Source organism: Ammospiza nelsoni, chromosome 2 (assembly GCF_027579445.1).
Source record: "Ammospiza nelsoni isolate bAmmNel1 chromosome 2, bAmmNel1.pri, whole genome shotgun sequence".
NCBI classification, from domain to species: Eukaryota; Metazoa; Chordata; class Aves; order Passeriformes; family Passerellidae; genus Ammospiza; species Ammospiza nelsoni.
Window position 1 is genome coordinate 87,960,476 of NC_080634.1, and position 17,020 is coordinate 87,977,495.

The 17,020-nt window shown below is 37.8% G+C and overlaps 1 protein-coding gene across 1 annotated transcript in view; it reads left to right on the forward strand.

The window, feature by feature from the left end:
* Positions 1 to 17,020, forward strand: part of ATP10A (ATPase phospholipid transporting 10A (putative)) — a 109,001-nt gene that overhangs the window by 75,954 nt on the left and 16,027 nt on the right. The window contains exons 8-13 of the mRNA XM_059466680.1: positions 4,190 to 4,407; positions 5,926 to 6,120; positions 7,616 to 8,177; positions 13,476 to 13,579; positions 13,751 to 13,877; positions 15,976 to 16,160. Coding sequence (XP_059322663.1) covers positions 4,190 to 4,407; positions 5,926 to 6,120; positions 7,616 to 8,177; positions 13,476 to 13,579; positions 13,751 to 13,877; positions 15,976 to 16,160 — 1,391 coding nt within the window. The remainder of the gene's footprint in view (positions 1 to 4,189; positions 4,408 to 5,925; positions 6,121 to 7,615; positions 8,178 to 13,475; positions 13,580 to 13,750; positions 13,878 to 15,975; positions 16,161 to 17,020) is intronic.

The window sequence follows — 17,020 nt, forward strand, 5'->3', positions numbered from 1 at the left end:
TAGTTTCTCTTTACCTTTCTTACTGCTTTTTAAAAATTTCTAATTGGTAACTAAGGACAGAGCCAGTATGAGCAGATGTAGAACTCAGTACATAGGGAGTGAGTGCCCCACTTTAAAAAGACAGAATAACTCATCCCTAGAGACAAGTACTACTTCTCTACTTCTCTCTAACCATATACCTACACTGACATTTTCTCTGAAAAAATCTCAAGAAAAAAAGTAATCTCAGTTTCTGAGTAAAGGGTTCTTAATAAAGGACTTAAGGTTATTAAGCCCCTGGGGAGGTCAAAAGGTTAGAGGAAGGGAAATCTTGGTGCTTTCTTATCTCAAGGCTTGCTCTTATGGGCAAGTTCTAGCAAAATAAATTAGGATTATGTTAGCCAACTTGTATAAATTTTTAGCATTCTAGCTGCTTCTCTCGATCTTTATGTAGACACTAGAGTGCACTTCAGAGTGAAATAAACTTGCACTTATAATAAGGAAATAAGGTGGTGTGATGGTGTAAGTGCTGCACATACAGTGACAGTTCAGTAGCAGCCTTATTGACTGGTTTGAAGCAAAATGGAAATTTTCCATGGTGAAATAGTGCCCACACAATGAGACAGCTTAAGTATCCTGGCTTGAGGGGTCTGCAGTTTCATGTTGCTTGAAGGGAAATTCTTTACAGGTTCCCAATCTCATTTCAAGTTAGCGGAACATCTGGCTGTGTGGCAACAGTCTCTGTCAGCCTGAGAAATGGGCTCCTTGTCATAGAGCATATATGGCATGGAAGGTAAAACAGAAAAAAAACCCAAAATCAAAATTAAATTAAAGGATTTTTAAAATTAAAGAATTTATCTTCAAGAAGATAAAGAATTTATCTTCTCGATACTTGGCAGCTATTACAGGAGTTTTATTTATAGCTTCTGCAGTCTTATGAAAGATAAAAGAAGGTTAATGGAATAAGTATTAACTGTTGTTTCTTCTTTGTGTCATAAATATAAAGTGGAGTACAGGATAGTGCAATCTGACTTTCATAAATTGCATTGCTGTGTTACCAAAGTTTGTGTCTTTGCCCTTAATAAGAAACTGGATAGAAAAAACGATCAAGACCATCAATTTTTAGTGCTGAAACTGAAAAGTATCCCAGAACAATGTCTCTCAGGTTATAATGTTCACAGGAAAAGGTTCTCAACTGGAGGGAGCTGAGTGGGTGGAGAGAACAGCGTGTTCCCAGAGAGGCACGCACTGCGCAGCTGAAGCAGTGTGAACCTCAGCCATAGCATAGCGATTGAACCACGCTTCATTATTTCTTTAAACTCTTTCATTCTTGCTGCATAATGTGTAAGACTGCACTTGAGAAAATGTTTAAAGGTGCTCAGGCTTGTTTTTTGTTGTTGCTGTCGGGTTTCCCTTGGTATAAACTGAAATAACACCATTTGTATCAAAAGAATTGCATTTGATTTGGTTAAATGAGATTCTAGTCTTGTTCCTACTTTCCCTTTTCCTCCTTTTTCTCAGGGGCAAGGACAATTAAATGGATGTGTTACAATAAAACCTGTATAGGGAGCAAGAGATAGCTATTATAGAGACTAAAAAGAACCACACTATCAGTGTAATGCTAATAAATAAACTGCTGCATTAGGAAACAGCTTTTGCTATGTTGAATAAACAAAATATGTTTAGATCTAATAGAAGAAAGAGCAATGAGGAATCCAGAGACATGGTATGCAGGCATAACTGTATTGTACATGAAATGCATTCTCTGCTTAACCATAGGGTTTTTATACAGGGAATAAAATTATATTCAGTTCAGGATCTTTGAGGTCTTATATCTCAAGAAATATTTTCAGAGCAGAAACCTAAAGTAGGTGTGATTATTAAAGAAAATGTATCCTTTTTAAAAAAACCTCTGCTTATAAAGGAGTTGGACCAACTGAGTGGCACATTTTGCAAAGCTGAAGTAATTGTAACATCCCTTTCCCTGTCAAGGGATGTTACCTGTTATGAGAAGAAGCAGCTCAAATTTCTGTCTAGCATTCAAATGTCTGGCATCTATAGTGAAAATATTATCCCTGTGGCAAATCCAAACTTTTCTTATGCTTTTCCTGAGAGTGGCCTTGTCCATATGTGGCACCAGCTCTGCTTGAGGCTGGTTTTGAACTTCATTTACTTGTAGCTTATTACCATGCAACAAAAGGGCCAAGGCGACCAGTGGCCTCCCTAATTCTTTGAGCTGTCCTGTAGGTTCTGTAATACAAATCAGATAACTAGGCAGGTCCTGAAAGGAAAAGGCAGCAGGGCTGTGGTATTCTCTTGGAAGCTGTGTGCCTCAAGGAGCAGCTGCCTACACAGCAGTGAATGTGATGTTGCTCAACCTCTTTCCTGCCACATGACACAGAGGAGCATGTATCCCACCAAATAATGCCAATGAAGGAGACTCCCCAGTCATTCACCATCAGCCTCAGGACCTGGGCTGCAGGGCTCTGTTCAAGTTGCAGGGCAGAAGTGAACTGCAGTGTGTCCTTTCTGTCTCCAAATGTGCTATGGTCCATTCTACATCCATGGTCTGAATTTTTTGCCAGGAGGAGCCAGAGTGCAGTGGAGGAGTTGCATCCTTGGGCACAGAGTTAGAGCAGTGACCAGGTGAGCAGACACAGCCAGGACTGAGAAACTCCCATTTCCTGGATTTCAGACAAAGCCTATACGTGTTTCAAATGGAATTGAAAAAACCTCTGATGCATAATACTGTAGTGATAGAGCTATCACCATGTACTGTGTGTGGTCTGCTTTCAACTCCTCCAGCTGCTTTTTGACAGCTAAAACATGTTTGGAAATTGCAGTGGATAGTGAGGGTGGGTTTTTCTTTGTTTGTAAAGCTAGCTACATTAAAAGCAATCGTGTGCCAAACTCACCCTATAAAATGCAAGATTATTCTCAGGAAGTATTTTGAAATAATTTCTTTGTTTGTTAAAGGCCTGAATAATTAACTTTCATGCTAGTGATTTATCATTTGCTATTAGGAAAATCTAATTTGTTACACTGGAGAACCGAAACAAACTGAGCCACAAGTATGTAACTTGTACTGTATGGTGTGGATTATTTTGGAAGCATAATGAAAAACTTTTCAATGAATACATAATGAAGGAATAAATAGATACCTGTTAGAGTGGCATTTGCCTGCCTAATGAATCACCCAGACACTAAATGTCCATGGTCTTTAGGAATGAAAAAATACCTTGTGTGTATTTTTGTATATAGCCCGTACAACAGACTTTTGTACAGCCTGTCATTAGAGGGGTGGGATTCCACAGCTGTTTCACACCTCTGCTTTCTGTTTCCTTTTTGATTTCTCTATATCTAACTGCCAGGATTGTTTTCTAGCATTAATTGGCTTGGTTGGATTCTTCACTGAGGAAGTATTCATCTAAAATATATCATTTGGAAAAACTCATTCTGTGTAAACCAGGAATTGGTCACTGCAGCAGATGGTGATAGGAACAAGTGTTGCAGTAGGTGAGGGTCCCCTGCTTTTCATACTGCATGCTGCATTGTCCTGTCATGCAGAGAAGAAGGCACAGGCTCCACAGTGGTTTTGACACTAGGCTAGAATTTGGGTTCATGTCTCCACTCTGCAGCAAATGGCCCTGAGCTTAAGCAAGGCTTTAATGCTGTCTGTACCTCATCTCTGTATGTAAAACAAAACCAGTAGTGCTCTGTAGGTGTGGTGTTCTGGGTACATTTCAGGTGTCAGTAACTGGTACTCAGTAGCTGTGACATTTTGGCTGGAAAATACTTAATTTGAAGTTTGTGTCGGAAATGACATGAAAAATTTCTGGATTGTTTATTTCCTACTCAGATTTCAAGTGAAGACCAAATTATTTGGTTGATTTCATCAGGCAGAGCTGGAGAATAGTCTTCAGGGATGCACTGAATTACTGCAGAGTCTAACTGCCTTTCAGAGAGAATGTGATGATAAGGGAGACAGTGCATTGTGTTACATTTCTAATTATGTTATCTGCATCCTCCATTAGATACTACCATTCAATTAAGACTACACTTTATCTCCTGGTAATGGAGATTATTACTGAGAAAGCACAGCATAATATAAAATCAGATCACCTGAAAAAAAGTCACCATGTCCCTCTCCCTGTTTCTAAGCCACTTTTAACATATGCAGCATTTGTCCCTCTTTTTTTTTTACTGATAGCCAAACGCTTAGCAATGTACCAAGAACCTGATTCAGAAGAAGAAGAGGCAGCCCCAAAAGGAGGAACTCTGTCCCAGCGGGACAGTATCTGCAGCCATCAGAGCATCAAAGTGATTCACAGGAGCCAGAGCACCAAAACCCACCGGCGCACGGGGAGCAGAGCTGAAGCAAAAAGAGCCAGCATACTCTCAAAGCACACTGCATTCAGTAGCCCAATGGTAAGTCATGAGAACTAAATGCACAGTGTCCTGTATCTTGTAATAGAACCATGTCTTGGAAAGGAAAAGGCAAAGAAATCCATAGCACATTGTGTGACTCTTTATAGATTACATCTTGGTGTTTGCCTTCTGTAGTCCCAGCTGTTTGTACAAAAACAATGAAGTGTTGGCATAGATCTTATCAAAATGCCTTGTCTGCACAAACAAGCTCAAGGTAAAGACAATCCGAAACATTGGTTTGAGTTATAATTTGAGTTTGGAAAGAAAATGTATGTCTTCCTTTTATCTACAGAAGCTCAGAATAGCATTGAGGTCAAGGACTTGAATTGTTTGCATATGCAAATTATTTTCTATTTTGTCAGAGAATTTTAAAACTATCAAGTGCTGGGGTGGACACCATGTATTACAATTCTTAGACACTGTTGACATACACCATAGCATAATTTTTAGTGTGTTTCAGTAGTTATCAGTCGACTGCATGTGTTGTATTTTGAAAACTAAGCGTCTTTACATTTCAAAATGTTGGCGACTTTATGTCCTTACAACTTCATTTGGTTTATTTTATACTGCTGTGACTCTGTGTAAGTTTTACATCAGCTAAAAGGTAATAAGAGGAGAGAGGAGCCAAGTTCTGTCTATTCAGGGATTTTGCATTGTTGCACTGTTGACAAAAATTCACCCTTAAAGCAAATTACAAATATAGACAAAGAAAGATGCTTTTTGCACTGGTGAATTTCTTGATTTCATTCAAGAAGAGTAAGCTCTTTTGATAAAATTCCAAGCTGCAGATTTTATACATGGAGTTCTTTGGTTGCTCATATTCATCAGCTGCTGAGCATCAAGAGATAATATTCTACTGAGAGAAGAGGCTTAGATCAGTTTATCTTTTAATCTTTTGTATCCTTTCCTCCCTCTGTGTTACAAAAAACTGGAGTTGGTCTGACAAGAATTATATTAAATAAGTGGAAAATACTGATGAAATAGACTTGAAAAGGCTCAATGTTTCAGTGTAAAAAACCCTCATGAATTAATTTCAAATGTGTGGATGTGTGGATGGTTGTTGTTCTCTAAGAAGCAATTGAAGATGGTTTTATTTTCTTGTGCTGATGTAAAGCCAAACTTTAAATGTCACGCTGTCTATTTTTTCCACACCTCTGGTCTCTGCAGTGTGCCATACTTTAGTATTACATAATAAATGTCTTGAATTAAACAGGAAAGAGGGAGGAAAATTAGGATGTAACTCTCCTCCTTTCCACTACCTCCAAAGTAGATAAATATTGCTGCTATAAATATTTCACATCATTTCTACCAGTAGGCTCATTGTTAACTGTTTATTGTCTAGAATGGGTGTGTTACAGTTCTCTCCACCTCTACTCTGTGGTGTAAGGCCACCCCAAAACTCTTGATATTGACACTGCTTTGGATGCTTTAATGCTGCTGCTTTAATTTGGATGCTTTGCATGTTGCTGCTTTGGAAATGTAGAAGCACAGATATTAATCACTGGTATTTGTTACCAGGAGAAGGACATCACACCTGACCCTAGGTTGTTAGAAAAGGTGAATGAATGTGCCAAGCATCTGGAGGTCATGAGGAGCCACGAGCAGCCGTTATCCCATCTGAGTCCAGAACTGTGTGACGTTTTCGACTTCTTCATAGCTTTGACTATTTGTAACACAGTCGTGGTTACTGCACCTAATCAGCCCCGACAGAAGGTGAGTTAAAGAAAAAGGAGAAGAGAGTTCAGGCTTCTTTTGCCTTCATACTAAATTATCAAATTATTGTATTTGCCTTGATACTAAATTATCAAATTAATTATTGCCAATTACTAAATTATCCCTGGTAAGCTAGGGAAATGAAAACCTCCTGTTCTACTGAGAAACAGCTAGAGTGGTGATGACTTGTAGAACTCAGTGAGTTTAATAATGCATTAGCTGAATGGAGTGTGTCAGCTATTTCACTTGCCTCCATGACAAGATATTCTTTTATTGACAATATCAAGATACCTCTGAAACTCTCCAGATTTCTTGTAATTTATTCATTTAATAAGCATAAATATGTAAGCATGTGTGGAAACTAATTTGTAAATGTGCAAAACTTACCAGAAAGGGATATAAGCTGTCAGTGAATAAGTATTTCATATATATGGAATAAATTAAGAAAAGGATGAGACATTTTTTAAAAGTTTAAAAAGAGAAATACAGTTGAAAAACATCACTTAAAACTTTCGAATTGTGTAAAAGATACATCTTAAGCTCATTATGAGAAATAATGATCGTTAGTGCTTAAATTGGCCTTTAACTAGTGTAATTGATGAATGAGAATTTCAAGAATGCATTCCCAAGATGATCTGTAAGACAAAACTATAATGGAATGTAATATTAAAGCTCGTCAGCAGCTGGAATTTCCATTCTGGAGAAAATTCTGCACTTTGCTTCTGTTCCAGATTGGAATAAAAAGTGAACTAGTCTGCAAAATGATGTGGCTTTGTGCCAAGGAAACATTTGGAGAATGCTCAGTTTGGCTGTTTCAGGAATGCTACACTGTTATACAATAATATAATATATATTACTATGAATATGCTATTACTAGTGTTGCTGCTGTATCTTTAGAACAGATTTGTGTGAACTGAGATGAATGGTAAGTCTGAAGCAAAATGCTTCAATGCTGAAAGCGACGGGGGAAATTACTTGTCGCAACATGTCTTTTGAGAATATTCTCAACGTTGGCATATTCTCATTACACTTTACTTCTGATACCACCCTGCTCAATAGAAAAATACTGCATTAACTTTTTTTCACTACCTTCTCTGAATATGCATGAAGGATGACAAGTTCATACTAATGGTAGCTTCTAGTATGCACTGCTGATGGTGATGGTGCAACATTGGTAGACTATCCATTTGTCATAGCTGAAGAGGTGAAAGAAGAAAAAACTGTTTTAGTACAAACATATGTGCTTTCACACACAGGTATAATTCTGAAGTTCTAGTGAGTTTTTTGTTGTTGTTATATCAGCGTTGCCTATTTACTTTTGTTTCTCAAAATACAAATACCATTACTTTTTGTCCTCAAAGAAATTGTACTCTTTAGTTGGAGATGCTTAGAGTGACTATCAGTGTCAGAATTCTTGTTCAACTTTTCTTTGGCAATCGTTCATTGGTGGCTTTTCTTTGGCATTTGTTCATTGGTGGCTTTTCTTCGTCTCAAGGTTAGAGACCGATTTGAACTAAAATCTCCAGTAAAAACCATTGAAGACTTCATACGAAGATTCACTCCAAGTCGCTTGACCTCCGGATCTAACAGCAGCAGTTCCTCTAGTCTAGCTACAAGCAAATCAATGCACAGATTTGGTCTGAGCATGCTTTCATCTACATCTACGGATAGCACTTTATTAAAACTGGAAGAGAAGCTGGCATACTCTGCACAGATGAATAACAATGGCTACAGCTCCCAGCAAGGCAGGACAGCTTTGGGGGGCGCACCTGAGGAAGGAGAACTCCGTTATGAAGCAGAGAGTCCAGATGAAGCTGCTCTCGTCTATGCAGCAAGGGCATATAACTGTTCTCTGGTTGGAAGGCTGTCTGACCAGGTATCAGTGGAGCTACCTCACCTGGGAACCTTAAACTTTGAAGTATTACATACGTTGGGCTTTGACTCCGTCAGGAAGAGGATGTCAGTAGTGGTCAGGCATCCTCTCACAGATGAAATAAATGTTTACACTAAAGGAGCAGATTCAGTTGTTATGGATCTTCTTCTCCCCTGCTCTTCAGGTACACCTCTTACTTACCTTTGGGGGGGTTGGGAGCCACTCAATTGCTGAAGATCTCATAATATCTTAATGCCTTGTCTAGCAAGTAGATTTGCATGCTTTTAATTTTGTAGAATGGCAACCATTACTCTTCTTTTATAATACTTTGTAATTATTGCAAATTTTCTGTAACAAATTACTGGTTCCTTACTTCACAAGAATGAAGATAATTTCTGTAGAAGATCTTCTACTTGCAAGCTTTATTTTAAAGGAATTTCTTACAACTCAGACAAAGCAATTTACATTTCTTTAGAAAAACCTGCCTGGCAATGCTTGGACAGTTTAATATTTTATATGAAACTGAAGTACTTTTTATTCCTATTTCCCTTTGTTTTATTTGTGAATCCTTATATCCATTTGCTGAAATATGTTGCATGAAACAGCACATTTTTTCGTGTTTAATTATGCTGCTAAAGGGCAATGTGAATCAATCAGCCATCAAAACAGAAAGGTTGTGGCAAAAGACAGAGAGATGCTGTTCAGACAAGAAATCTTGGCTTCAAATACATAATTGACTAGCAGGAAACAGACATGTAGCTGTGAACATGGAATTTCCCTAAAGCATGGAGAATTCTTCAGCACCCAAATGTCCTAGGAAGCAGGGACAACTTTAAATGGCTAATTGTAATCAGTTGGTTTCAAGAAGAATCCTGTAAGTTTTCAGAAGTTAAAGGAAACTCATGGGTTTCACTTTGCATAAATCAGTTTGCATCTAATTTACTGTATTTTCAACACTGAATTTCATGCAGTGTTTAAAGATTACCCCAATATGAATGGACAGAGCCCCAAAGTGCTAAAGGTACTTTCCATGTTTCACTAAAGCATTGACTTTGTGGTTATTTTGACATTAGTTGGAGTAAACAATTGTGAAAGGCTTACACTGTGTAATTTTAGTTTAACGAAACACAGAAAAAATGTTGGCATTAGTTTTTTGGTTTCAGCCATATAAATCAAAGCTGAGCAAAAAAAAATTAAGAACAACTTGTCCTTAACTAACAACAAAGTATTCATGAATAATTTTCTATTAAAGATCTGATGTTACAGAAGGCATGTAGATCATGTATGGAAACTTCTTTCCTTCCAAACTATTAATGGAGAATCTTTAGCACTGAAAATTTCTAATACCAAGAAAATAATGATTGGAAATGAGTTTCTCAGAATGACAACTGAACACTTAGAAAAGAAAAAATATTTTATGCCAGATCTTAAATTTTTTGCCACCGTATAACAGACTGTGTTCAAAGCTACAATGTCCATTCACAGTAGACTCAATGGATTAAGGAATTTTCTGAGAAATTTCAGGCAAGTCTAGGACCCACCTAGGTAAAAACCATAAGGCCAGTTAGAAAATTTAAAAATGGTGACATCATCAAAGGTGATATATGACAGAGAAGAAGCAGAGTTCCTGAAAGTCACTGTGGGAATGAGCAGTGTCTGTAGCTGGGCAAATACAGATTCCACCATCATTACAGGGAAGCGAATTGAAAGTGGTTCTGAAATCGTGCAGGAAGTCTTTTGTTTTGATTTGGGTTTTTTGTTTGTTTGGGGTTTCTTTAGCCCAAATTGAACTTTGAGTTCTGGTGTGCTTTGCTTTTGCAAGCAATGTAAAGTGCAGCCACTAGAACACCATAAGCAGTTCCCCTTGTTTTTTCTAGTCCTCTTAAGCCCCTGCTGGCTTCAGTAATTCTGTATGTTTCAGCAGATCTGTCTATAAAGCATTTGACATTTCTCTTGAGTATCTTTTACGCCTGGAACTGAATTTGCTGTCTCTGCCTGAAGTATCCTAGTTTCAATGGATGTAGAGGGAGCCTAAAAAGATTTATGCTGTGGCTCTTATCTGTATTGTGGGATCCGTCGTTGGTTTTATCCAGTTCACTGGTGATGGTGGAACATGTGTGTAAAAGGAGATGTAATGCTACAAGAATTCAGTCATTTATCATTTTAAGGAAATGACTAAAAAGTGAATGGACATGACAGCTAATCCCACAACTTGGTCTTTGCTCTCTTAGTGCTTTAGGGACATGTGAACTGTATACTAGTTAAGCATGTGTCTTGAAACTTCTACCCTTAGACTGAAGGACCAAGGCAGCATCATGTCTGTAATCTCCCAGCTCAAACACCACATGGCATGAAACAAAGATTCCTATTTGGAAGAATAAGTATTTTAGAATATGATGAGAGAAACAGCCTGAAATCAGAAGCAGAAGTATTATGTTTTAGTTTCCTTGTGTCTTACAGAAAAGTATAAATTGTCATGAGCCTCAAAATTTAAAAAGATTATGAATTGACACCATTTGCTCTGCCTGTATATCTAGTTAAGACTGTGGAACCTAGTGTATTCTGATAGCAAACAGATATTTCATAAAGCCTTGAAGTGATTCCCAAGAATGTATTGTTTTCACTTTATCTCGACAGTCACCATGTTCATAAATAAGAAAGTTACTGTTTGAGTCAATACCCAGCTCGCACAGGAGCTGTGAACATAAATCATTGAGAAAACAATGACTGCACTGGCTTGCTGCAGCTGGAGATTATGGAAGGAAATGAAGAAGCAGAAGGCTACTAGCTCTCTGTCATTCTTCTGGAGGGAACTTCTTGCTGTTTCTCACTGACATGGGGCATGTGGTCACACTGCTCAGAGCAGACACTGCGTCCCAGCTAAAAAAAAGCATCTCCGCAACTGGGTTTTGTCTGCATGAGATCCCTTCCCTCCTCCTAACTTCTGAGCACAAGATAAATCTCAGGGTAGGACTGATAAGGCATATGAACAGCTGTAAGGGGCTTTAGCTGTCGTTGGTATGCTGGAAATGAGAACTTGCACAGAAAATAGTATACACATCTCTAGTTGTAGAGAGTTGCTGTCTTTGTTCATTGAAGGAGGTAACATTATCGTCACTGCATTAGCACCTGTGGTATTTAGACAGATCTGAAATTATTAACACCACTTAACCTTAAAGGGATAGAAACAACTTTTGATGTGTTTAAGCACCTATTGAAGTTTGCATCATTTGAAGCCAGCGAGCCACTGAAACAGCCACTCCCATAACATAATTTCATGTGGGATATGCAAAAAATATTGCATTTTTTTCTAGAATGTTAATGTATCACAATAAATTGGGAAGATCGCTTGCCTGCTTTATTGTTCTAAAGTTTAAAAAAACCTCACTAATACAAGAAGCCTCAAAGAAGTTTTGCTTCAATACTTCTCCCAGAAAAAAAACCCCTTACATTATACAGCAAAGTCACATGTACCAAAAAGGTTATAATGCACTAAGAGAAAAATAGCAAAATGAAACTGGGTTAGGCTGCTCGTTCCTCATATGCCTGTTTCCATATATAGTGTAAGAAAGGGTTTTCCAATTGCAAATAATACTTGTAGGGATGTCCTTCTGGAATAATATATCTGTATTGTCCCTTTGAGACAATCAATCGTGATAGCATAGGTAGTATTAATAGGTAGATGGACAGGCCTATGAGAATATTCCTACCAGTCAGTGTTCACCACATGACCTTAATCAGATGAAGCTGAAATGAACATATGCAGGAATTACCACAATCTTTACAAAGTCCCTTAGGAACAACTATGTACCTATACTCTCCGATTTGCAGACCTAGAGAAAACAGAAAAGTCTTTAAAGGTGAGACAGTAGCTGTACCGTGAGTTAAATGTTCTGATACATGGTTGAGATAAATGGAACAAAAACCAAATATTTGGATTCCCAACTCAGAGTTCCCTTATTTCTACAAAATCAATACATGTATGAGTTTGTCCTGGAGCATGTGAAAGCCAAATTATGCACTCTGCTGCTGTATAAATATGAAAGTGCTGAATGCTATGTAACTTTATAGACAGATATACGTATGCAGTTAACATATAGCAAGATCAAATTCAGTATGAGTGCACATTGGGTAAATGGGCACTGAAAAGTATAAACAGTAAGATACTTATGCATTCAAAGTATATATACCTGTATTAAGTGCTTAGTACAGTGGCACAGTGCCCACAGGCTCTCAGTATGAGAGCACATCAGCACATTCAGTGCTCTACATAGTAGGTCTCTTGAGGTGCCCAGACTTTGGGGTGAGGAGTGGTCACCTGACTCAGGGACTGGTTACTGTGCAGGTACCAGTAACTCAAATAGTGAACTTAGGAACAGCTCCAGTTACAGAATTATATCCTGAAATAGTTCTACATCCCCCCAAAATATTCAGACTTTAGTAAAAAAATGTGTATCACATCAGGGAGTAGGGAAACCTGCCAGAATATACCAGTCATTCTCACTCAATGGCTCCAATCTAAAAATTTACCCCCTTGTACGTTTACTAAAGTGCTAACCTTGAAATTCATATTATTAAAGATTACTACTACAGTACCTTTTTCATGAACTTGTCTCAATCCTAGATGATAAAAAAGATGCATTATCACTTGTTTTTAATTTTTGGAGACATTATTTCATGTAATAAGATGGAACAAAATGTGCTGCCATCATATTTAGTACTCTGTGTTGATCACAGAGTGAGCACACTACACCAGTCCCAGCTAAAGAGAGAAAAGAAACAGATGCTCAGTCCTCATTTTGAGTAGTTACACATGGCTTTAAGTGAAGGGTAAAGCTAAGTGGAAGTCTTGCTGATGCATCCAAGGTAGAAGCTAGCTGTGAGGTCTGCAAGTACAAATTGTGCTATAAATGAAATCACAGTCACACCCAGAACTTCTTGCGTTGATTCAACCTGATAGGAAATATCAGTACAGCAGTAACAGACAAAAGGACCTTCATGCACTTAGATATTCAAAACAGAGCACTGTTTCCACTTCTTTCCAGATATTAGCCTTGGTGGAAGACTGAGTGCTATTTTTAAGTGTTGTTTTTCTGCCCATGATGAGCTGTGGAGAAGCAGAAAAAACATTTGCTAGTAGCGTATTTGAAATCATACTTCTATTTCTGACAGTATTGTTTGCTGTGAAGATTATCATGATTTCTTAAAATACTCAGGTGAAAGAAATACTTGAGTAGAAAAAAGGTCTTTCTCACATATATTCACAGTGACTTTTTAAAAGAAGGAAAACAGAAAAGAGAACAAAAAGATTAAAAAAAACCAAACAAACAACTTGAGTTTCCCAGGAAATATCAACACATCTTTAAAAGTATCAGTTATAAAGTGCTGGTACAGTAAGCACTGGATACAAGTTTTTATTCTCTGAGGCAATTCAGCTGTTGTTATTTTTCAACAAGTAATTTCTGGTTTTATTCTTATCTAGATGACCCTCGGGGCAAACATCAAAAAAAAATACGAAGCAAAACCCAGAATTACCTTAATCTTTATGCTGTAGATGGGCTGCGGACTCTCTGTATTGCAAAAAGAGTAAGTAAATGCAGGCTTTTACTTAGCTTTTAAGGAGAGTCTTTACAAAGATTACTGAAGGTATTTATTATTTTATTGTTCTTGATTCCTAACTTCTTTTTCATTTTATTCAGTAAAGTATGAATGCCTTTGCATCGTGTTGACTGTGCCCTCACATACTCTTTGTAACAGGTTCTCAGCAAGGAAGAGTATGGCTGTTGGTTAAAAACTCATTTAGAAGCAGAATCCTCTATTGAAAATCGTGAAGAACTTCTGTTTCAGTCAGCACTGCGGTTAGAGAAGAATCTGCATCTGCTAGGTAATGAAATGAGAGCTGGACATGAAATTAAAATGTGATAAAAATTCTGAAAGCTTGGCTATGAAATCCGTTCTTTCCCTTAAATTGTTTCTGACAGTATAGAAATTGGCTTTTGTGGGACTTTATCATGGCTGTCATGTGCAGCACCACAAAGGAATAAGCTATAATTAACATAAAAGACATACCCTGTTTTCCTGCTCCTCCTCATTTTACCACTAGTGAAGTAAGTGTAGTAATAGCAGGGATGAATTTGACACAATATCCTAAATGGGAACTGCTACTTTAAAGAAGAGGAGGACTTGGCCCAAGGTGTCTACAGAATTTCATTAGTTCAGTGCTGCTTCAAGGTGTTGGAGGTTTCCTTGACTCCAGGGACACCAGAGACACACAAAGCAAAGCTCACAAACTGCATCTGTGAGAGGCATCAACTTTCATATACATCAGGTTCAGCGCATGCACTCAGGGCCTGTGTATTCTGTGGCAAGGGGTTGCAGTTAAAACCAGTGTGTGTAAAAAAGCAAGAGGTAAATCATACTCCTTTGAGCTGAGATGTTGAAAGATGTTCACCAATTGCCAGCATGGATCTGGGAGACAGATCCACCTCACCCAACTTCTAATGCGTCTACTGCAGATCTCTAAGGCTCGACATATAGATGAGAAGACAAAAAGAGAAGACAAAAAAGTGTAGTTCTTTGGTCTGACTTAGATACCTGCTTTAGGATTAGATGAATCATGCCCTCAAAGTGTCTGGGTTGGTTCTCTTCTCTGACATAAAGGGGGGGATGAGTTGCCTAATTCAGACCAGAATAATCAAGATCCCACCATGGGTGTACCTGTTGGCTCTGGCTGCAGTCTGAGATTAAAAAAAAAAAGAAAAAAGAAAAAGAAAAAAAAGAAGGAAAAAAGTGAGCTCTGGCCAGTAGTAAATGATCAGTTCAGTCATTCCCTAAGAACCTCGTACTGTGGTTTGTAACTTGCAATGATCAGTCATCATTAGCTTATGGGAGTAAAAATTAAGTATGGAATATATTTTTCTTTATTTGGATAGCAATAGCTTTCCCAAAATTGCCCTAAGAATGTGTTTTCATGTAAACGACTGGTGCTCAGACTTAAGGAGACTTCTCTTGTTAATTCTTTTTTTTCAAGGAAGAACCATAGAAGAAATAATTAGCTGAGAAAAGTTTGTTTTGTTTTTCCTGTTGTTCCAGGTAACTTGTATGTCTGTCACTTCCTCATTTGCTAGTGGCAGGGCTTGCATTTCCTCACATTGAAGTCTCTCTGACACTCAGTGGAACACTGATGTACCAGTGGTGACATTGAGCTTGGTCCTCAGTGCCTTTTTGCCACTTCTCATATATATGAAAATTTTGTCTCAGTCAATTGATTTATGTAAGCTTAAAACAGATACTCAGTGACTTGTAACAGGTAGAAAGATGCATTGAAAGCATGAAAATGCACATTTTACTGTCACATCATGGTCAACAGATTTATGATTTATTCTCTGCTATATCTCATTTGGGCACCAGCATCTTTCTGCAAGAGCCAAGAGCAGCAACAAGGCACTAAAAGTTTTATGTTTGCAGTCTAATCTGCTGTTGCCAATCTGCAGTCCTGCTATTAGTCCCCTTCAAAAGAGAATTTCTAGTGACCCACTCTCTTCTTGCTGAGAAAAGGCAGTTAAGACCTTTAGGAACTGAAATTATCTCCAAGAACCAATGCTTCTCTAGCAACATTCAGAAGAAATAATATAGATATAGAGTATAGAGACAATAAACCTTGTGAACCTCTGGAACTAGGAGTGGCATCTGGTGGCTTTTGACATTTTGAGTTCTGGATTGTTATTTACAACTGTTTATCACAGCTACTTTCCTTTTGTCCTCCTCAATACCCCCCAAAAGTTGCCTAAATCTTGCAACCCTTGGCAGTTTAGCTGTCTCCCAGTAAAAGTGGCTGCTGGTCTGGTTGTTTTGGGTTTTGTTTTGTGTTTTTGTTTTTGTTTTTTTGTTGTTGTTTTTTTTTTGTAATCTAAGCTTAAAATTCAAGGGCAACCCTAAATGTTCATTTAATATGGAATATTTTGCTTTTTTTCTGTGCTTAGGTGCAACTGGCATAGAGGACCGTTTGCAGGATGGTGTTCCAGAAACCATCGCGAGCTTGCGCAAAGCTGGGTTGCAGATTTGGGTTCTTACTGGAGACAAGCAAGAAACAGCTGTTAATATTGCATATGCCTGCAAGCTACTAGATCATGATGAAGAAATTATCACTTTGAATGCTGAATCACCAGTAAGCAGATCCAATATACAAGTTGACTAATTAACTAGTTTTGCTATATTTTCAACTTGTACAATTAAAAGTTTGATGGCTTTTTTCCTTTTCCTTTTTTTTTTTTTTTTTTTTTGCTTCTTTCCTGCTTCAGCTGTAATTTTCAGGTAGGACATGGCTTTGAATACTTTTCAGTGAATCATGCTTCTAAACCATAGCCTCATGTATCATTACCTTACTGAAAACATATAACTGTGTGCAGTGAACTCCACCATGAATGAAAATATGCCATAGCAGCATAAATCACTTTCTTCGGTATGCATTCTCAAAACATCCCTACTTCTGTGTATTGGCACTAATGGGTCTAAAAGCAGCCTGTTATTAAGTACATGTTGAGAAAGAAAGCAATTAATAACCTGTTGAGAAATTGTGCTTTATTTTATGCCACTGAAATGTAGTATTTAGATAACTCATTCATGTTTTCTCAGGTGGCTTTTTCTCTGGAGATAGAAGCAATATTTAAATTTTGACGCTAACAGTGAGAGGCAGAAAACCACATCTACAATAATGCCTTGCTTCCTAACAGACCTTTTCTAATCCTTCTGAATTACTGATCTTTCCTGTGCTCAACTTGTTGCAAGCAGTCACAAAGAGTTTCCTGATATGGTCTAACATACCAGGAACCAGACTGATAGTGCTGTAGTCCTTTTATGGGGTGATAAAATTGGACTTCAGATCAGCAGAGGAGAGGTAGGCCGTCAGTATTCAGCTCCAATTTCTTTCAAAAAGGAAGAAAAGATAACAGCAATTTCCATTCTTGGGTGTACCAACTGAACTGGTAAATTAATTTTCCATGGTTTTTCTTTTTAGTCATACTTTGC